At 41.2% G+C, this 22,671-nt stretch overlaps 2 protein-coding genes across 5 annotated transcripts in view; both read left to right on the forward strand.

Annotated features, from left to right (window-relative positions):
• Window positions 1–4,900: 4,900 nt before the first annotated feature.
• On the forward strand, window positions 4,901–18,859 carry col6a2 (collagen, type VI, alpha 2). 4 transcript variants are annotated; one of them, XM_034887116.1, is made up of 32 exons: window positions 4,902–5,153; window positions 7,290–7,381; window positions 7,510–7,616; window positions 7,705–7,848; window positions 8,758–9,126; window positions 9,222–9,242; window positions 9,332–9,397; window positions 9,503–9,601; window positions 9,717–9,743; window positions 9,930–9,956; window positions 10,070–10,114; window positions 10,299–10,352; window positions 10,443–10,505; window positions 10,667–10,729; window positions 10,849–10,902; window positions 10,983–11,018; window positions 11,113–11,175; window positions 11,313–11,375; window positions 11,514–11,576; window positions 11,660–11,722; window positions 11,819–11,869; window positions 11,957–12,055; window positions 12,148–12,210; window positions 12,431–12,466; window positions 12,560–12,605; window positions 12,697–12,849; window positions 12,958–13,052; window positions 13,608–13,789; window positions 13,884–14,065; window positions 14,173–14,211; window positions 16,927–17,261; window positions 17,777–18,859. In XM_034887116.1, the coding sequence occupies exons 2-32, from the start codon at window positions 7,306–7,308 to the stop codon at window positions 18,044–18,046; spliced, it is 3,054 nt and encodes a 1,017-aa protein (XP_034743007.1). In that variant the 5' UTR covers window positions 4,902–5,153; window positions 7,290–7,305; the 3' UTR covers window positions 18,047–18,859. The 4 variants fall into 4 exon arrangements, with proteins under 4 accessions (XP_034743010.1, XP_034743007.1, XP_034743009.1 ...); XM_034887118.1 differs by having other exon boundaries at window positions 12,449–12,466; XM_034887117.1 differs by having other exon boundaries at window positions 7,516–7,616.
• A 1,102-nt stretch (window positions 18,860–19,961) lies between these two features.
• LOC117953977 (D-serine dehydratase-like) overlaps window positions 19,962–22,671 on the forward strand; it is a 3,362-nt gene continuing 652 nt past the window's right edge. Inside the window, exons 1-5 of the mRNA XM_034887405.1 lie at window positions 19,962–20,240; window positions 20,828–20,983; window positions 21,080–21,209; window positions 22,100–22,250; window positions 22,346–22,526. Of these exons, the coding sequence (XP_034743296.1) occupies window positions 20,838–20,983; window positions 21,080–21,209; window positions 22,100–22,250; window positions 22,346–22,526 (608 nt within the window). The 5' untranslated portion in view covers window positions 19,962–20,240; window positions 20,828–20,837. The remainder of the gene's footprint in view (window positions 20,241–20,827; window positions 20,984–21,079; window positions 21,210–22,099; window positions 22,251–22,345; window positions 22,527–22,671) is intronic.

Here is a 22,671-nt window from a genome sequence, read left to right on the forward strand (position 1 = left end):
AGCTGATGGCATAGCTATTACTTTTGTGGGGTCAAAAAGAGAAAATGGAGGCAAACTTTAAAACTACTGTTCAGTTGTAAATAGCCACTAGATTTTGTAGGCTCACTCAAATGTGACCCACTTTTATTTTAGCTGTTGCAGCGGTGCGTCTCTAGGGCAACGTTGAGCGATAGATTGGGCCACCACTTTTGTCCAGAGTGAAACATCTCCTAAGCTCTTAACTATTGGATGAATGGCTTTCAAATGTGTGCTATAGAAGATAAGTCACATTGCTCATGGTGACCACAGTTAGTTTACTCTATAGTTACTTTTAAAAGAATACTAACTTCTGCCAACTATCAGTAAATGACAAAAAAGCCATTCAAATTGTAGTGTGGCAGCAAGATATCAGCCCCCACTTGGCTTCAAGTTTGTACAATTTGCATTCTTGCCAAAGGCTTTGGGCATGCGTATTGCTGTTCTCCAATTCTCGTGGCATGTGTTGTTTTCTGACTGGAGGATCGTAGCTCTTTGTTTTGATGGACGTTTTAGGTCCTATTCTAGAGTAGGTATTCTCCCCGCACTGGAGGAACATGGAGTAATGTAAATGTACAACCCTAACTGCAGCACTGGAACCCAACACAACTTGCTTTTCTAACCGGTGGCCGGTTTAAGTCAGCAAAACATTGCTATTGGCGGTTATTTCAGAATTATACGACCCATCGCAAAGGAAGGAAAATTCAAGATAAAACTAGTCAACCAGTTGGACATTGTGCATGTTTTCATTCCTCTCATTTGTCACTCCTGAGAAATAGTCTCACAGTGATTGCTGTGTGGACTCTCCAAGTTTTCTGAAGTGTCTCATTTCTGGAGTCTCAGGTGAAAGATAAGTCAAATTAGGGAAAGCTTTCAAATAAGTCTCAATAGGATAACAAAAGTATTGGATATACTGTACGTACATGTACATATTAGTATCAGTGTCCTGGTAGCTCAGCTGGTCGAGCGTGTGCTGTTTACTAGAGCATCCTACGCACAGAATGATAAAAAAATTAGATGTTCCACTAAGTCTCAGAAGATCAGAATTAACAACAGATAAGAAGATCAGATTTTGTTCCTATGCAAAAATTACTTTACACTTACATTATACTTTTTTTCTGTTTTGTCCAATTCGCTTCTCCCAAATGAACCACCACCTCTACTCCTAAAGATCAGCTTGTGAGATTTGTTAAGCTCCTCTCTGCCCAAGTACAGCCTCTAATGACAAAATCGGCGGTATGTTTACAACCTGTCGTACACCACTGTTATCTGACTGATTTTTCCAGCCTGTTGACCTTTAGTGACTTGTCATGTCCCCTGATCTTAGCCATTAACTAAGTGACTAAAATGATACAATGACCACTAATATAGACTCAGCTGATTTGTTTTTTTATTTTTAATTCTTTAACTACCGAGTGCAGCAATGTGATAGTAGGCAGAGTCTATGTTAACACAAGCCCCAAGTCAAACCTGCTATGTCAGGAAGTGTCTGCCTGCAAAGGTGCCCTTGAGCAACGTATCTCTACCAGCTCCAGGGTTGCTGGGCTGAGCCTGACCTCTGACCCCCCCTGTTGATGAGGGGCAAGATGAGACAGAATAACTCCTTCAGGGCTCAAGAATGTATCCCTGCAAACTGCATCTTTTTGTTGTATCCTACTCTTCACTGCTAGATGTGCACACAATATATAGTACATGGACACGCAAATGTTAAAGTGTTTTCTTCTCCATGGTTTAATGAGACATATGTTTTTTTTATTACAAATTCACATTCACACTACAGCAGAATTTCAGTGGAACAATTTAAGTTACTTTCTTGTTTTTTTTCCTGTGGTCCTGATTTTGAGCCAGTGTGTTGATCTTCGCTGTGTGCATTTGTGTGAGAGTGTGTGCACGTGGGTGCGCTGCATGTCTTTGCACTGTTTGATGCATCTCTTCCTGTAACCTCATTTCTGAAGACCAGGAGTCAAAACTGCCCTTATCAGAGCATTCCACAGAGACCCAGCTTGTTTGTGTGTGTGTGTGTGTGTGTGTGTGTGTGTGTGTGTGTGTGTGTGTGTGTGTGAGTGTGTCTGTGTGTGTATTAGTTTGATTGTGTGGCCACTTGCATGGTGATACATATTTCTGTGCATGATTTACAGCATCCGTACATGTAAAGTGTGTGTATGTGTGTGGGTGGACTGTTCCTCAGAAATTTGTCTTGGCTTCTCTGTAGTTTGTCTAAGACCCAATTTCCTCTCTGCTTTCTTCAGAATCTGAGCAGTTGGACCTCTCACTACCATCTTACTCTTAGACCTCAGAACAACCTTTTTCCACCAAAATTCATTGGTAGTGTGTGTGTGTGTGTGTGTGTGTGTGTGTTCATGATGCACTGGGGTAATGACTCCCAGCTGTTTTGTGTGAACAGAAAGCACATCTGGTGGAAAAGGGGGGGGGGGGGGGGGGGGGGGGGGGGAGTAAATGTTACCTTATCATAAGTTAAATGTAACATCTTGTGTGTTTGACCTTTAATATATGTACATACGTAGGTGTATAGCATTACAAATTTAGGAGTTGCACTGGAAAACATCTGACAGAACGTTTTCACTCCCATGCAGACAGTTGTATCTGGGCATGCTGCAGATGAACATGTATCTGCCGTTTGAATGTGTAGATTTGTGCATGTGCATGCATATGCTTGCTTTGCTTTTATTTTATTTTATTTCTATGTTTTCGCCTTGTCTTTTGTCTTGGTGCTTGCTTACATATGACAAAAATGAAGTCACTCCTTGTGTGTTTTCCATGGAATAGTGAGAGAAAAGATATAGCGGTGTTGGGAAAGTAGAGCTCTTTATGATTCTGGAACTGATTATACAGAAATCCCCCCAGACTGTAACGTTCTTTCAGTCCATGTGAAAGAAATAATGAAAAAATAAAGCGTGCGTGCGTGCTTGCATGTGTGTGTGTGTGTTTGTGTGTGTGTGTGTGTGTGTGTGTGTGTGTGTGTGTGTGTGAAAAAAAGGGGAACAGTGAGAAAGGCAGAGACTGGTTTACTCTTATTTGGGAGGGAGGTCATTCCTATTCTATGAGTCACACTTTTAAGAGAGACCAGAACCCCCACCCTCTCAATCACACACACATGCACACGCACGTGAACACGCACACACTCTCTGCTCCACTCTCTTCTTCTCTTTTTAAGGAAAAACTCTTCCCCGGCCAAGGCAGAGAGAACAGCTTTATTACTCTGCCCAGAAGCGGCCCTTCGCCTGTGCCTACTCTTCTTTTCTTTGCACTAAGCAAAATGTGGACTGCTGTCTCACCTCCAACCATCCCTAGACTGATCACAGCCTCACTACACCTTCAGATATAGTTAAACTTAAAAAGCATGAGGGATTAAAACGGAAAAACTGTGTTGATGTGTTACGGTTCTGCGAGTGCAACATCAGCCATGTCTAATGATGGATGAAGTCAGCAAACTTCATCAAAGGCCCCTTTGATGTGATATTCTTAAAGATATGAATTCCAGTCTCTGGTTATTTACATAAGCCTCTGCCATACTCCGTTGACCCAAATGTCCCCTTTATCTCCCTGTCATGGGACAAATGGATGTGGACTTGGATGTAAAAGCTTGGGCTGCACAATACATTGTTTTTTATCATCAATGCGATATCAACTGTCGCAATAAAAACATCGTGAAAGGCTGCAACATATCGTGGAAGACACTCAGAGAATTTCTGTGTTAATTGAAATATAGTTGAAATTGATTATCAGTAGAAAACTGCACTTAAAAATGTAACAGTCATTCTTTATTAGGTGGAGCCTTTCTATTCAATTCAATGTTTTGTTCAAAGTTTGTTCAATAAAAGAATGATGAAATGGTTTCCTTTTTATTTGTTTTAAATTCAACAAGCAATTTGTGGTCTTTTAGCAGAATACTGAAAGCAGCAGCAAGGCAGAACTGAGTCCACTTTAACTAGTTCATTTATCGCAAGTAATATTGTTATTGCAACAACAGTGTCACACATTGAACATTTTCTTCATATCGTGCAGCCCTTGTAAAAACCTGTTCACAACATTGCCTCCCGTACCCAGGCCTGGATAAAACATTAGTGGAAGGGTTACTGGTCAATGTGTTTGCAACTCTGCAGGCCACATCAGAGAATTCAAATAAATTAGACCCTCTGACTAGTGTTTGTCTGCGACATATACATGGCAACAGTGAACTGACAAGAAATACGCTTTACATGTGTAGAAGTAAGTGTCTGTGCAGATGTGTACAAACATGGTAAATCCTCTCACAGGGAGACCTCCCACCAATCCTCTAACACATACAGATAGGCAAACATGCAGCTGAAGCCCCTACATGCGTATAAACATGGTGAGCAGACTCATGAGCAATCTGTTGGTGTTTATATTGAGTATAAACTCTCCTCTCACTCGGCCTACTAATTGTAACCAGACCACCAGACATAAGCAGGGTCTGTGTGTGTGTGTGTGTGTGTGTGTGTGTGTGTGTGTGTGTGTGTGTGTGTGTGTGTGTGTGTGTGTGCCTTTATGAGTATGGGGGTTTAGTCTACTCTTTATCCTGTTCTATTTCAAACTGACTCACCACATGTGTGAGATTAACCGTAAAAACCTCCTAAATGCTCTATCTCAGGGACATGAAAGCTCAGTGTCCCCGGGGTTCCCATGTGTTCCGCTGAGGGACACAACCATGAAAGTCTAATATCTACTGATACTAAAATGGCATTATAATGTGTTCGTTGAGGTGGGGGGGGGGGAGTTCAAAACTCAAGTTGCGCTTTGGCATCCTCTTTTACTGGTTTATGACAGTAATTCTGGGGTGCACGCGCGCGCCTTTACACGGGATCCTGAGGAGCCATGGCGCCTCCAAGCGGACAGCAGTGAGCACTGGGGTGCGTCGTACGCGTAGCCTACAGGAGGAGGGATCAGAGCTGGTTGCTGGGGCTGGACCGGGACAGGAGAGCGAACGGACGGCTCTTCTGCGGGAAGTGAAAGCCCATCCAGAGCTGTGTTTCCCATTTTCTAACTCCCGTATCTCCCTTTTCTTTCCCGGCCTTTACCTCCTGCAGACATGAGAAGATAAATCCACAGAGAATCTGCTGCTAACGAAGTTTCTGAAGTTGTTGGAAAGAGTTCAGGTAAGCAGCACTTTTACGCACAACTACCAATCTCTGTCTCTCTCTCCCCCTATATGTCTCCTTCTTCTCCTTGTGTCTATCTGTCTTTCTCTATGCCTTTCTGCATGTCTTCAAACTTACTCTCATCGTCAGAAATGAAGGGTTTTCCCAGACAAACCAAACTGCTGCGCAAGTACAATCTTTGAGTAGTACGCAACTCCTTCAAAATTCAAGTAATCACCTATAAAAAAACAAACAAAAAAAACATGTAAAACATGATATCAGTCGTGCTGGTATCTCTGCATGTTCTTGCATGATATTTACCTGTGCAGTGGAGAAAGGCTATGGGGTCTCCCACTCACCCCCATAGCCTGGACAGCGAGGAGTGGGAACATCTGCAGGAGCGACTCCTTCGCAGCTCACAGCTGTCCCTCCGCCAGAGGGACCCACAGCAAAGCGCGTGGCTGGTTGGGTCACACTTTCAAATTTTCATAAAATTATGTCTGAAAATATTTTTGTAGTTAGTGTAAATTGAATGTAGTTCAAATCACACAACATTTTTGTGGGATGGCATTTATTTACAGTGATATTTATATTATAGATGTTTTTCTTAAGAGGAAAAAGTTTTCTCAGAGTAGTCTCTTGTAAAGATGCAGTGAGTACAGTTGGCAGGATGTCTGGTGGTCCACACTCGCTGGCTGAGATCTTGCAGCTGATGAAGAGTTATTGATAGACCGACTGTAGACTTTGTTGACATGTTGCGACCAGTGTGCTGAGTGTTCAATGGAGGAGAGAGGCCTTTCCTTTCTGCACACCCAGCAGGGCGGGATTAATAATCAGGCAAAGTGTGCACTGTCCCAGGCCACACCTCTCAGGGGTCTTGAGGCCTCTTATCAAGTGTGTCTCCGCAAGATTGGTTTGTGGTAATCTGATTAATAATTTGTTTCGGAATATGCACACCTGCGATAACAAGGGACAGGCAGGTCCACACAAGTATTTGTCAGAATTTAATTAAGAAATGGCAATAAACCAGAGCACAAATTTTTCTCCCATTCTGGAATGCTGTATGAACTAGCAAGACCCTCCTGTGCAGCGCTGTGGAAGAAGGTCTGGTAATGTGAGACTACACGATGCATATCCCTACATAAATTTGTGTTTAATAATATTAATAATAATAAAAATACAGTTTATTCAACAGCGCCTTTCTAAGCACTCAAGGTCGCTTTACAGACAATAAAAGACAGATACAGGGAACAGAAAAGTATAAACAAATAATGACAGGAACAGTGTATTTGCAAAGAAACAAGTTGAAACAGGTGGTTTTGACAAATTACAAATAAGGATCAATGTGCCAGGGCCCCCAAACAGGTGAACAGAGGTTCTCTGTGAGGGAAAGCCTCCGGAGAGCTCTCTGCTGCCAAATGCATGTCTGTTCAGTTTGTGTCATCACGCAGGGTCATGTTTGTAAAATCTTTTCAGTGAAGTGCTATGTTTAGATAAGGTTAAAGTTCTTTTTTTAAGTCGCGGAGTTTCAACATGTTTTTTATGTTTCATTTGGTGAAACGGTTAGTCCTTCAAGCACTTAGGCCTGTATATGTTTGATGCATCTGATTGAACTTCTATTGGTTATGGCTGAAGTTTGGCAGCGTGTTAGGCATGTTGTCCAAGTTTCCACATGAATAATCCATTATAATCCATCTGTCGTTTCTATGTCCACCATTAAACACAAGAAAGAAAAGCCATGTGTAACTCTTGATTATTTCATACCTATTACATAACTCTGTGGCAGCCATTTTGTTCCATGGGACATGAGACAGTCGGTATTAGTCAGTGTTCTCCATACAATTAACTGATACCAGATACAGATGCATGAGAAATTTTAAATATTTTCCTTTATAGTTTGGCAATCAACTACTACTCAAATACAATTTTCAACAACAATCTTGTTATTCACCATTAATGTTGCCATTCTGTATTATTATACTACACCACAGTGAATTAGACAACTGGTTAGTTTAACATTACCACAAATAATTCTGTATGGTTCTGTATGTTCTGTCTTTTCTTTTTTCACTTCATTGATCTTGAGACATAAAGTTAGAAATACACAAGCAAATTGTTGGCTCAGTGGAGTGCCCTTGTGCCCATGTGTGTCAGACAGGAGAAGAGGAAGATGCTGGGGTTAGAGGTCATCGTGACCTGTCTTCTTTTTGGAGCCCTGACTCACGGCCAGTCAACAGAGTGCAGCAGTGAGTGCCATAAACCTGATCCCTTAAAAATGTCAACAGTTTAGTGACATACCATGGAGCATTGCATCTTGCTGATTTAAATGCAAAGCACTTTTCATGGAAGCTTTACCTGTGTTTTATTCTGTTCCCTCCAGAGAAGAATGATTGTGCAGTAGATGTGTACTTCACAATAGACACATCTGAGACCATAGCCCTGCAGGAGTCACCCCCTGGAGCGCTGGTGGAGAGCATCAAGGTTCCTCATTTTTCTGCAATTTGATCACTTAAACCTAAACACAAAATATCCCTGTTTTTAGTGTATGTGTTTTACCTTGTTGTTGTAGACATTCACTGAGCGGTTTGTAGAGCGTTTGGAAGATGCTGAACTTAAAGGTGTCGTGCGGCTCAACTGGAACATCGGTGGACTACACTTCTCTCAGGAACAGAAAGAGTTCAGTACCATCGGACCCAAGAGCAATTTTATCACTGTGAGTGACAAACACACATCACATCCCAGATACCATCAAGTTTAATATTAAATAGTTTGTTCGGATCACATTTAGGTGTTTTATGTACCTAACTAAGTATTGAATTAAAGGATTTCAAGAACGTTGACATTTAGCCTATATATGATGTACAATAAACCTGCACCAGGCAACATCACCTGTTGATGTTGCCTGGTGCTGAAGTAAATCATGGAGTTCCACTTCTTTGTTAAATATATGTCTTTCATTCCAATGGATTGAGATCTCGGACCTGTGACTCCACACAATGGGACCTTTATACCGTATAGAGAAAAGTGGGCAAATCTGTCTTTGCGTTTGTTTTTTAGCTCCCCACACACTTGATGAAGCCAATGACAACAGCCTAACACAAAGACTGGAAACGGGGAAACAGTTAGCCTGGGTCTCAACAAAATCTGCCTACCAGCACTTCTATTTTGTTGAATTAATTCATACAAAAACCAACATGTAAAAATTACAATTAGCCGTTGTATGGGGAATTATGTACATTGGACTGGGAGCAGTAACTTCCTGGTCACCTGGCAACTGGTCCCAAAAATAATCCCTGTAAAGCAAGGCTAGTTTTTGTGCTACGCTAACTGACAATATATTAAACGGATACATATGAGAGTATTGATCTTCTCATATAATTCTTTGCCAGATAACAACTAATTGCATCCCCAAAATGTGTTCTGTGGTTATTTATTTTATTATTTCAACACAGCATCTGAAGATTAGGTCAAATTTTCAATTTATATCAATATATTAATCAAATTACCCCAGAGTGACGAAGATACCTTCAGGGCCCTTGAGAGTCTTGGGTCCCTGGGCAGTTGAATGCTTTTCCTGATTGGTAAACCAGCCTTAACAAGTCACACTTGTCAATGTTTCCAGGGCGTCAAGGGAATCCGATACCTGGGTAAGGGTACTTACATCGATTGTGCCCTCACCAACATGACCGAGAAAATGCTGCGCTACCCCTCTACCACCAGCCCTGGTTTGGTCCGATTCGCTGTGGTCATCACCGACGGCCACGTAACTGGGAACCCATGTGGGGGCATCAAAATGGCAGCAGAGAGGGCTCGCGAAAAGGAGATCCATATGTTTGTCGTGGCGGCATCGAAGAACATCGAAGAGACAGGGCTGAGGGAGATCGCCAATTCTCCTGCGAGCGTCTACAGGAGGGACTTCATGGCTGTGGATCTGAGCCAGGGCAGAGCCACCATACATATACCCACCATTGATCGCATCATCAACACCATGGTAACACACAAAAATACCCACAGAGACACACAAAGAAACACATAAACATGCTGAATGCCTCTCCTGCTCACACCTTGTTCCATTTGTTTTCACAGAAACATTTGGCGTTTGTACAGGTAAGAATACACACACTACTGATAATCATAAAGATTTATGTTTCAGACTGTAACCCTGACTGTAAGTCTTAATTTCCTGTGTGACATAGTGCTACAATGTGACCTGTCTGGAGACACCAGGGCCTGATGGTCCAACAGGTCCCAGAGGACAAAAAGTGAGCTTCACACACACGTACACACTCTTACAGAAACTGCACTCATGACTTTTATCCTTAACCTTTTCATTCACACATTTTCTCCTTTTAACTCGTTGACTGCAGGGAGCTAAAGGAGACAACGGCGACCCAGGTCCAAAAGGACTAAAAGGTCGCCCAGGAGACCCCGGTATCGAGGGTCCCATTGGTCAGCCCGGTAGCAAAGTAAGACACTGAACATCCACCTACCCATCAGCCCAAATTTACAACAGTATGACAATGTTTGTTTGTATCTATAGTGTCATAAATTATTATTTTTTCCTCTTTTTCCTCTTTTTAGGGACAACCAGGTGTACTAGGCGACAAGGTGAGGCATCAATTTCCTTTTGTGTGGATTAGTTTCATCGACGCATGACTTAAGTCATTAAGTAAATAAATGGGTTTGTAGATGAAAGATATTAAAATCTGAGGTCAAATGAGTTCATAATCTGTTGAATGAAGAAGCACACATTGGTTGTAGTAAAATGACTGCTTATCTTGTGTCTGCCCACAGGGAGAGATTGGTACTCAGGGGAAAAAGGTAGGACTTTTTTGTCATTTATGTTTTATTACTTAACCAAATCTGTTAATTATAATTCATTTTGTAAAGGTATCGGTCTTTCTCTTCTAAGTGTCTCTTTTCTTTGATGTTAGGGTGTGGCTGGCGTTGGAGGGCGCAATGGTACAGATGGACAGAAGGTAGGAGCTGTACAAGGCTGACATTGAGAATTACATTTAGGGAACAAAATGCAACCTAGTTATTACTAGACTTACTTAAACTGATTCTATTCCACAAGCCTCAAACAGTGGATGTCTAATTTTGAAGAGAAGCTTCAGTTTTGTTGTAAGTAGTCTTTCCCCTTTATCTTATTCTCCTCAACAGGGTAAACTTGGACGGATCGGCGCTCCCGGCTGCAAAGGAGACCCAGGCGACAGAGTATGACATTCAGCACTATTTTAAATGATCAGTACAGCCATAATGTGTTGTGTTATAGTCTATTTATGTTGTGTGTTTGATGCTTTGTAGGGTCCTGATGGTCACCCCGGAGATGTTGGTGAACGTGGTTTTGCTGGTACTAATGGAGAAAAGGTACATGGTCTTCACTTAAAACAAAAACTATATCAACAATCTAATATGTGGTTAAACTCTGCCTGACTGTGTGTGTGTGTGTGTGTGTGTGTGTGTGTGTGTGTGTGTGTGTGTATGTGTGTGTGTGTGCGTGTGTGCGTGCGCATGCGTGTCATGTTTAGGGTGATGCCGGACGCCCTGGAAAACCTGGTCCCTCTGGCCCGACTGGAGAGGGTGGACCAAAGGTAAACCTGGGCACAGAGATAGCTGCTCTTTGCTTTGACAGAGACTAAGTCTGAGGCCATGTTAATTGGTTTAAGGATTGTTGGAAGTGAAAGGCTAAACTCTGGTGCTTCTTCCACAGGGAGAGAGGGGAAGTCCTGGATCACCTGGCGTCCCTGGACTGAAAGGAAACCTAGTAAGATAGACAAACAGAAACACATTCAAAAACACTCATTATTTGCATCATGTAGCTCACCTGTGTGTTGTTCTTCTTAGGGAATCCCTGGAAATCCAGGACTTAGAGGAGAACTGGTAAGAACATCTGATTCACACAACTTATAATGTCTCCCTTCATTATTCGCCTGCAAGGCTTTATGTTGGCTTTCCAATTGTTTTTGTGTTCTAGGGGAGAAGAGGAGACTATGGGCCAAAGGGTGCTCAAGGGTCAGATGGAGCTAAGGGAGACAAGGTAGGAAAGGGTGTACACAGTCGCACAAAAGTGAAATATTTCTGTATTATGAACATTATGCCTTGACTCAAAGGATTTCCCTCATTATGAGACATTACTCCACCACTAGGGGGCTCAACGTTGATTTCATGTTTCAGGGTGAAATGGGGCCAGAGGGCTTAAGAGGACTTCCAGGTGAAGTTGGAAACAAAGGAACAAAGGTTAGAAGATTTTTATTATCTTCATTATCTGTATATGCTATATGAACACCATACACAACTCTTTAATCTAACCATTACTGTTGCACCTGTCATCAACTTTCTGTCTTTTTGTCTCTCTCACTTTCTTTCTCTGCACAGGGAGACAATGGCCTGCCAGGCCCCAGGGGACCACCGGGGACAGCAGGAGAGGCTGGGAAAAATGTAGGTTAAGGGTCTCATTTGAGCATCATGTTAAAAAGATATATTATGTAATCTAGTTTACATTAACTCCGTTGGTATTATAGGGTACCAGAGGTGACCCTGGTGATGCTGGACCAAGAGGCGATCCTGGACAGACTGGACCAAAGGTATGTGTGTGAAAGTGTGTTAGCATCTTCCTTGGACCCTTTTTAGGGTCTCTATTGCTGCAGTTTGTCTTGACTGTTCCTTTTGTCTCTATTCAGGGAGACACTGGAAGACCTGGCTTTAGCTATCCTGGGCCAAGAGGATCATCGGTAATGTACACCTGCACTTTGTCTCTTTGCATTTGCTAGCCGGAGTGACACACTCGCCTGAGAAACCTTACCTCCGCTGTTGTACAGGGTGAGAGAGGAGAGAAGGGCAATCGTGGACCTCGCGGAGGCAGAGGAGACTGTGGTCCAAAGGGTGAACCAGGAGATAAAGGACCTTTGGGAGAGGGCGTGAGTAACTCATTGTAGTTGGATGTGTGCTGTTACTGAAGCAAGAGGTGTTCAGTGCAGGTACACGATGCTATTTTCTCTGCTTACAACAGGGTGAGCCAGGATCTCAGGGGGAACCTGGCCTAAGAGGGCCAAGAGGAGAGCTTGGGCGTGATGTAAGTGTACAAAAACAGCACTGTAAATCAGGAAAACACACATACAGGTGCTTTTCTACTCACTGATATAGGGAATTGGATCCAGCTCGGAAATGCCACCCTAAGCTGATGTTTACATATGTTTACTTGTTACTGATTAGCTTTATCTCCCAGCAATCCAAAACCAGACAAAAGCTGAGTGGCAGGATGTGATATTTTTTTGTGTTCTCTTCCTCCACAGGGAGATCCGGGCCCTGAGGGAGATCCTGGCCTTACTGTAAGGGCATTTCATCTAACCACTCTTTTGTCACTGGCACATCAACAGAAATATAGTAGATATAATGATATTATGTTTGTTTTTTTACTGCAGGAATGTGATGTTATGAACTACATCAGGGAAACATGTGGCTGCTGTGGTGAGTATAGTTATCAATGGGTTTCTATTCTGTGGTCTGAACACGCTCTGATAGGCTATCAGATTCTTACAGTCTGTGTATTTATCTGCAGATTGTGAGAAACACTGTGGAGCCCTGGACATTGTGTTTGTGATCGACAGCTCTGAGTCAGTGGGTCTGACTAACTTCACCCTGGAGAAGAACTTTGTCATCAACACCATCAACAGACTGGGATCCCTTGCTAAAGATCCTAATTCAGAAACAGGTAGACATGCAAATGTTCCCTTGCTTTTTTGTTGACTACAGAATTAGTCTAAAAAACTTTACAAGATGGCTGCCAACTAGGCGTTAACACGGTTGCTTGTGTTCCCAGGCACGAGAGTGGGAGTTGTTCAGTACAGTCACAGTGGAACTTTCCAGGCCATCCAGCTCAACGACCCCAAGATTGATTCACTGACTGCTTTCAAGGTCTCAAACACAAACACATGTGCCAACTGCTTTGAAATATATTTTAGGGTATACACAGGGTACTCATTTTGTCTCTTCAGTCCAGATGTTTCTTAATTAATTAGGGCTGATGTGCCATCAGACCCATTGTGTTGTCTGCACACATAAGGCAGATGGGAGTCATCACAGTTATGTTTACATGTTCTTCTCACTATATTTCTGATATTTACCCATATATACTGTACATGCATACACACATACATACATACATACATACATACATACATACAAACATACATACATAGGTACATACGTACGTACTTACTTACATACATACATACATAGAGTACATACGTACATACGTACGTACTTACTTACATACATACATACATACATACATTATTACTTTTAAAGAAACACATCTAACCTTTCTACTGGGTGACATTTTTCTACAGCCATGAGCACTTTGTATAAAAAAATGGAATCATGATCTTCCTCGTGTCCACACTGAGTACTGACCTCACATCATGTGCCATTGTACATACACATTTCTCACATTCTTGACTGGTTTTTCAGGATGCAGTAAAGCGCTTGGAGTGGATTGCTGGAGGAACATGGACTCCATCAGCTCTGAAGTACGCCTATGATAACTTGATTAGGGACAGCCGCAGAGCCAAAGCCAATGTCACTGTTGTTGTCATCACAGACGGACGGTTCGACCCCAGAGATGACGACACGCTGCTCGGTTACCTCTGCAGGTGCCTGGCACTTGGCCATTATTTTGAGATTTAAAATTAGCTATTATGTGAAAGAAAAATGTTCTATCTATCTCATTGCTTGTATTTGTGATAGAGAGGAATACAACGTTGACGTGAGTGCCATCGGGATCGGGGACATGTTCGACCAGATTGAGGAGAATGAGAGTCTGAAGAGTATCGCCTGCCAGAAAGATGGAAGGGTGCTGGGCATGAAGCGCTTTGCAGACCTGGTGGCTGAGGAGTTCATCAGCAAGATTGAAACCGTGCTCTGTCCAGGTACACTCAGCAAAGCACACATAACGTACAGTACGTCTATCTGGTGGATTATGCAGCTGTTTTCTTTAGTCCTTTTTGTCTGACATTTGTCTTTATTTTCATTTTAGAGCCTGTCATCAAATGCCCTGATCTCCCCTGTAAATCAGGTAAGATTTTAAAATATTATGTATCACTTAGTGGGAACTCTTTTAAGATTTTCAGCATTTCGGCCGGGGTAACTAGCATTTTAAGGTGTCAATATACTTCACTGAAGTGCTTGTCAAATTGTCAAACAGAGTCTGAAAAAGCATTTGATTTCAGGGGTAAATGTTGGACAATCTTTTTTTATTCTTTACACAACTTCTTCCATCATTTTTCATATGTGTACAATCAAGTGCAACTTGAGGAGAGACTGTCCAAAAGTGTGGACTGTTTTCCCCGTTTTTATGTTTCAACATGCCTTGCACATTTCTGACAGCAGGCTTTTTGCCCTATCTTCAAATGTGGCTATTCAGAACATTGAAACTATTAACATTTTGGCCTTTTGGACGTGTGCGGACAACACCTGGAACCAACTAGTCTAGTTGTAGCATAAGCTATGTTTCCATCCACACATTTTTTTCCAAATTAAGTGATATTGAATGAAAAAATGCCTTCTGGAAACAGTAAAATTCAATGGAATTTCCTGAATATTGACTCAATGGAAATACGTTTGGTCTCATTGGATTTTATCTTGATTGATATACGGCTTATGCGATAAAAGCTGATGGAAACGTTATTTGCCAAATAAATAATGAATTGTGATTAAGTTTTAGGTCATTTTATGGAGAAGAAGAAGTTTTGGTTAATTTCTGACAAGTATATTTCCGCTCTGTTTGCACACATGGCAGGTGTCAACAAAGACAGATGTAAGTGGACAAACGAGAAGATGAGAGACTTTTTGAATTTAATTTATCAGGAACCCGCAAAGGAAATGGCCTGCAAAGGTTATGACAAGTCGGGGGATGTCCTCTGGAGTAAATGAAGGCGCTCAAACAGCGAGACATGTGATTCAGTGCAAAAATGAATGGAAACAATGTAAAATGTCTAAAGTCACTTTGATATACCAATTTAATCGCAAAACAGCATGTGACGTCGTTACGCACAGGTTTTTATTCACTTTAAAGACTTTAAAGACCCTGGATGGAAACCCACTTTCACCAGCTTTATTTGCATGAGAAAGTTTTTACCGAACTTCAGTTAATTTGATTGACAAGTGGATGGAAACTTAGCTATGGGGATGCCTTTAAGCTAGCTAGGATTACACATGTTGTGGCTTACATTTAGGTCAATATGTTTATTTACCAACCTCACTTTACCTCCTTTGCTATGATGCGGTTAATTGTAAGGCCAACACATAAGACCAAACTTACAATTTAGTGCAACTTGTTGTAGCTCCAGCATCTTCGTTGGCTGTGTTGATGCGTCGTGTCTGTGGGACCTTGCCCACAATGTTATTCCGCCCGCTTGTTTCAGGAGGGGGCGTCACAGCGGGGCAAGCCCCTTCCCCCTGGAAGCCACTGGCCGAGGAAAGCAGCCCCTCATTGGTCCCCACCTCTTTGGAGGGTGTGACCAGCCTGCTAAACAACCTGAGCGAGCAGCAGTACGGGGTTGGCATTGCAACTATGGCGTACACAGCCCAGAGAGCCAAACTTGCCCATGGAGCGGACAGGCAGCAGTGGACCCAGCTGTTCATCAACTCCTTCAAATATGTCTATGGAGACATTATGGGAGACCCAGAAAAAGCCTTAGGACTCTGCTAATGCTAATAAGCTAACCATGCTACCTCGCCGTTATGGACGCCAATAACTAATAAGCTTACTGCTAAACATAAAGTAGATTTTATTAAAACTGTGGGCATTTTTTTTAACTCTATGGGTGCAATATATACCTGGGCTGAAGCAAAAGGACTGCATGATATAAAGCTGGCCAGGTCCTAATGTTTCACTGCAGCCTTATACTGCATGTGCACTTACTGTGTATGATGGGCCAACATTCAAAATGGGATGATCCTCATAGAATATTTCTGAACAAACTACATGGAGCTGTCTCTCAAAATAGTCAGTCTGTTTGAAAGATGATACATAAAACTTCTTCCATCTTAGTATAGGAACGTTTTCCATTTACATGCAAAGTGGATGTTTTCCATTTGTTGTTGGCAGATTGGTCTGCAGAGCCATTCGTGTTGCTTCTGTGTAGTGTACAGTGGCTCTTTTGATGAAGCCTCATTTCCACTGTGAATGACAAGCTTGTTGAATCATTCTGATGGCGTTAATATTGCTGTTTTCTACATATCCATGGTTACGGCCTTTACTTTTTTATTTTTGTGCTCTGTGAATGAGTCATGTCGGGGAAAAAAGGCCACGACATGTGGAAAATACACTCAGTATGGCCTGCTGCATATGAGTCAGAAGTTGGTGTTTGTGGATGTTTGGTTAATTGACATGGCACGGACAATTAAGGAACCATTGTATGTTGGTGCATGTTTTTTTGCATGTGGCTTAGCTTTTATGATGACTAGAGGAAACTGACTACATGGCTTTAACCAAATGTTATGGTAACATCTGTGACTGAAATTTGCTGATTTGAACTATGTTGTTTTGTACAAAATGTATTCATGTTTTTGTGCCATCTCAAGAGAATAAAACCATAGAGCAAACAAAAAAAGTGCTTTCTTAATGAGGTCACTATTGATATGAGAAGGGAGACAACGAGTACACTATTTTACAGTATATATTTTTGCTGGCTTTGACCTCTGAGCATGTTGAGCTGTGTTCTGGCTTTAGCTTGCTGAACACCATGTTTGATTTAAAACTTAATGTATGTGTGTGCGTCTGTTCCAGAACCTGCCGTGGCTAGCTGTGTTCAGCGGCCAGTGGACGTGGTGTTCCTATTGGATGGATCTGAGAGGATGGGACTGGAGGCCCACCGCAGGGCCAAAGAGTTTATTGAGAACGTAGCTCGCCAGCTCACCCTTGCCAACGGCCGTTCAGATGAGAGGAATGCCCGCTTGGCTTTGCTGCAGTACGGCAGCCCTGCAGAACAGAGGGTGGAGTTTGCGCTCACTCACAATCTTACAGTGATCTCTGATTCGCTGGCAAGGATGACCTACATGGACTCCTCTTCTGCTCTGGGCCGCGCCATCATCCATGCTGTCAACAATCTGGTGGTTCCACAGGTATATATAAACGCATGTCTTGGATTTGTAGGAAGGTAATCCATGCCAGAAACATGTAAAGGAATTGTTAAAGACTTTTGGAAATTTGCTTCCTTGAGCAAGAAAAGAAGATCAATACCACTCTTGTTTTTTTTATACTGTAAATATGAAACTACAGCCAGCAGGCGACTATAGCTTAGCTTTGCTTAAAAACAACAACAAAAAATTAACAGCTAGCTTGGCTATTTCCAAAATGGAATATAATAAACCGCCTGGCTCCAGCTCGTACTTAATAGTGTGACATTCTGGGATACATGCCTATTTAGAGATAAGATGAGTGGTATCAATCTTCTCATCTTATCTCTAGGCAATGAAGCAAATAAGCATATATCCAAGAATGTTACACTATTCTTTTAAGTACTGGCTCAAGCTCCATATAAACACACAAATATGAACGTGGTATCAATCTTATCATCCAACTCTGGGTAAGAAAGACAAAGAGTGTATTCTCTTAACATTGCTTGTTGTGTTTGTAGCAGGGAGACCGCTTGGCTCGTCGCAACGCTGAGCTGGCCTTTGTGTTCATCACTGATGGCATCACAGCCAGTGACCAACTGGATGAGGGTGTGTCTGCCATGAGGCGAGCGGAAGGTGTTCCCACAGTCATCGCCATGGGAACAGACACAGACGAAGAGGTGCTGAGTAAGGTGTCGCTAGGGGACATGTCGGCCGTCTTCAGAGGAGCTGACTACAGTATGCTGAACCAACCCTCATTCTTTGAGCGCTTTATCCGCTGGATATGCTAGTGAGGAACTGTAACTTTCTACATACAATTTGAACCCATATAATTAAAGAAGGGCCAGCTCCTTCAGCATACACGTAAACACACAGCACCATCAGCAAATCTGTGTGATCATTTATAACTGGATGTAAGGAACTGAGGCGGCTACATATCCTGTTGTTTTGGGTGAAGATTAATTTACAAAAGCAAATTCAATGTAGGACCAGCTGCAGACTCACACAAACATATTTGTAACTTAATTGTTTTATTAATTCTAAATTGGTCAGCCCTTCCAACCAAAGACACTCATAAGTAGAAGGCTGTATGAATATTGAATGTGTACGAAACTAATTGTACACTTTATTTTGGTTTTATATTGTATCAGTTTTCAGTTTGCAGTGTGTCACTCCCTCTTACACACACACACACACACAAACACACACACACACACACACACACACAGTCTGTCTTTACAGACTCAGTATTTACTTTAATGGTGCTAAAGTAGAAATAAAGGACAAAGTCACGTTAGTGGTTCTGAAAACTTTTTTTTACATCATGTTATGCTGTAATTACTGTAGGTTGTTTCAGGGGGGAAATCATGTAGACATATCTTCTTCAGGGGGAAATAGAATCTCACATTACAGTAAAGTCCTGCACTCAGCCACATGAGAATCACACACAAGCACACCCATATGTTGTAGTTATGTTGACACATGCTTTGACAGACAAACATAAAAGAACTGAATCTGTAAACATGAAGTCCAAATAAACCCATATGTGGTTACCCCAGCACTGTCTTTTGTGTTTGCAAGATCTATAAATGTGTGATGTGTTATATGTTTATGATCCCTGTGCAATTTCCCATTAAATCATCGTAATCTTAGCAGATAGGAAGTGGCTCTCAAGAATAACTTTCAGTTAAGAAAAGAGTTATATAATTTGTATGTATCACAAACATACATAATACATTTCATCCTTTTGGAATGTGATATTTATCCCCTCTCCATAATGACAACTAATTGTGTTCCCAAATTATTGTTTATGCCTTAAGAGAAATTTTCACTTTGAGCTTTGACATTGAGTGCAAAAATGGGTGTTGTGCATCTGGCTCCCTCTGCTGTGAACAGAAATACAAAGCAGCAAAGTCATCAGTGTATTCAGACTAATCTACAGTATTACATTATATTCACATCTTCCCCTTTTTATGGGCAAACATGTAATGCAGTACTTTTTACTGCATTACATTGATTTGACAGCTTGTTATTTGTTACTTTGCAGATTTGGGTTATTAATGCAAATATAAAACATTCTGTCAAATCAAATAAGCTATTGTAATGGGTTAAACTAGCCAGGAGTTTATAAAAATAATTCAAATTAATCCCACCGTTACCAGCTGCAAGATTTAAGTGATGTACACATATCCGGTAACATGATAGGATATTTTTTTTTCTGAACTAGGCCATTCTGTATAATGACTAGATTAACTGTTAGAACTATAATTATATTATTTTGCTAATATTTATTAAGCCTACTTATTTAAATGCATAACTATTAGGCCTACTAGTTTTTTGTTGCGACTATAGACTGTAAAAGTCGTTGGTTGCGACCAATGGTTGTGATCAACTTAGACATATTTAAAAATAAAATAGGTAACACATTTACAGAGGCCAGAAGAATATACTTTTATTTAATTGTTTTTATTTTTTTGTCTAGACTATTGGTTTTTCCTCTACCATTGTTTTTTGTCTTCAAACACTTTATTCATCAAAATTTACAATAAATGCCAGTTACATAAAAACACCCAATGCAAAAAAACATCACATACAATATACATACACATAAGGAATCTATAAACAAAATACACAAACTTTTTCTTTTTAATCCTAATTAGACAGTAAACAAGTCTACTAAGGTCTACTGCTATACAGAAGGAGGAGCGACCCTACGTCATCAGGCTGCACGCAGCACTGACGCAGTCATATCGCTATATCTGTGTATGCTACTAGTTATTTTATTATACGTCCATGACTTTCACTTAATGTAGTTTGAAAAAAAAGAGAAGGGTCCAGACACTTGCTTGTTTCTACTCTGCCGGAGCTTTACATCAGTGAATGACAGCATCCGGTCAGAAGGCTTGACCATTCTTCATTGGACACCGCGACTAACGTGACCACAACAACTACATCTCGGGGTGAAATCAGATCCACTGCTGAACGGTAAGTCATCTACAGTTAAAAGTGCTTGCTCCGCAGTCTTCTACTGCTGTAATATTCGCTGAGCTATATGGAAGAATTGATCAAAGTTTCTAAGTATTTAGTGGAAAATTGAGGTTGTTTAAACAGAAAAAATCATGCAATACTTTAACGTTAGCTTTCAAAGTTCAACGTTCTCTACATTACATAACCCCGTTGTAAAAGTACACAGTGGGGAGGGTGGAGAACTGCATGTGTGCTACTGTGGTGGGAATGTCTTTATAATGACATAGGCTACTATTATTTGTTTGTTAATAATAATATATCTTGATTTGTATGGCACCTTTTTTATACAAGAAATGCAGCACACTTTACAATAAGGAAATAACATGATTTAGAATGAGCATAAAAACGTGGATAGAACACACGTGACAATAGTAAAAATCCAAAAGAAAAAAATACATAATATTCATATTAAATCAGTGCCCATATTTGCGGTGGTGGGTTTGAATTTGTAAGAAGAAAACTCTCCGAGGCATAGTGTCACTGTAACTAGTCATGCACAAGAATTTAATTGCACAAAATGTTGTATGTGTGTGTGTGTGTTCCAGTACTGCCAGTATGGAGGGAGAGGCCCTCTCCGCCCTGTGTACCCCTGCTCTGGTGGTGGATGTAGACATAGTGAAGAGAAATGCTGAGAGGATGATCAAACGCTGTCAGAATTTGGGGGTCCAGCTTCGGCCCCACATGAAGACCCACAAGACCCTGTATGAATACAGACACACACTCACACAACATATTAATACACATCTGCTATATGTAAGGGACACTGATAAGGTCTGTGCATTTGTGTTCATGTCTAGTGAGTGTGCTGACATAATGACGGGTGGATCCCGGAGGTGCATTGTGGTTTCCACACTGGCAGAGGCCTGTTTTTATGCCGACCACGGATTTGATGACATCCTCTACGCTTACTCTCTTCCCTTTGATAAGGTCCTTTCAAATTACACTAAAAACACTCTTTCCAAATAAATATGTTTTGAACATGAAGTGCATTTTGAAAACAGTAGTATGTTTTGAATATTGGACAAAATTAAGTTAAAGGTATGTCAATATGGATCAATATGGTTCCTAAAATCCCTTTGACTTTTGAGTGTGTTGTAAATTTAGACCATTGTCTCATAAACTTTTCAAAGAAGACAGTGACAGAGTAGGAAAAACCCTGGTGTAAGTATTACGATTCATGAGGGCTTAATTCCATATAGCCACTTGTTTTAGTTTCAGGTTCCTGCTATTCACTTCAAATGGAGCCATCATTCAGTTACACCTTTGCCTACAGTACTGCTTTTCCTACTGTACTATGACAAGTCAAAATGTCTTTGCACAAATATAAAATCGGAGCTGCTCACAGCTGCATATCATTAAAATAACTTGCAGTTGGTGGTTAAACAGCTTCACGTAGATCTTGAAAAACAAAGTATGTAATGGCAATTGTAGAAAATAACATTTTGCTTTGTTTTGTTTTTAAAAAGTCACCGTTTGCATAATTTCTAATGGTTCAATTAATTTCTGACATACTAACTTCAAATTATAGATTATTCTACTGTATGCCTACTGTATTAGAATTGATTAAATACTTATGCTATAAGTATGTAAAGTAGAATGTAGTATTAACTAAATAAATAGCTTTTTGTTTTTTCACAGCAGATTCATTTCATCCACATATGGATTTTATGCCTATCAACTAATCAATTACATACAGGGAAATGCAATTAACATAACTTTTAAATCATTTGCTGATAGCTTTTATATATTTTAGCTCTCCTCTCCCAACCACACTCCAAATACCAATCACATTAATTTATGTCTATGGTTGTTCGTAGGTGGAGCGCTGTGCAGCCCTGTCAGAAAGGCTGGATCTCTTCCAAGTTTTACTGGATCATCCTCATGCTCTGGAGCAGCTCAACAAGAGACCACTGAGAGACGGTCGGCTCTGGCACGTCTGGCTCAAACTCGACTGTGGAAACGGGAGAGGTAAACAAGCAGGGAAATCAAGACACAGCTCATCATTGGCTGTCAAGCCTTGGAAGGCAAGTGCCTGCTGATCTTCTGTTTTGTTTTTTTCGTAGCTGGTGTCCTGCATTCAGAACCTGAGGCACTCAGATTGGCTCAGGCCATTGCCGAGACAAAGGGCGTGGACCTAACAGGAGTGTACGCTCACTGTGGGAATTCCTATAACTGCAGAGGAGTTGAGAAAATACAGGCTGTTGCCCAGGAAACCACTGACTTGACTCTGCAGTTCATGGAAAAGTATGGCAAAAAAGACCAATACAGGCCAATCATGTCACATGTAACATGCCACAGGGAATGGTTATGGATATACAGACGTGCTCAAATTTGTTGGTACCCCTCCACAAAAAACGAAGAATGCACAATTTTCTCTGAAATAACTTGA

Source organism: Etheostoma cragini, chromosome 12 (genome assembly GCF_013103735.1).
Source record: "Etheostoma cragini isolate CJK2018 chromosome 12, CSU_Ecrag_1.0, whole genome shotgun sequence".
Lineage (NCBI taxonomy): Eukaryota > Metazoa > Chordata > Actinopteri > Perciformes > Percidae > Etheostoma > Etheostoma cragini.

Coding starts and splice junctions, on each gene's coding strand:
- col6a2 (XM_034887116.1), top strand. CDS start 7,306: ATGCTGGGGTTAGAGGTCATCGTGACCTGTCTTCTTTTTGGAGCCCTG. Junction 7,849..8,757: donor CCAAGAGCAATTTTATCACT/GTGAGTGACAAA, acceptor CAATGTTTCCAG/GGCGTCAAGGGAATCCGATA. Junction 10,506..10,666: donor CTGGTACTAATGGAGAAAAG/GTACATGGTCTT, acceptor TGTCATGTTTAG/GGTGATGCCGGACGCCCTGG.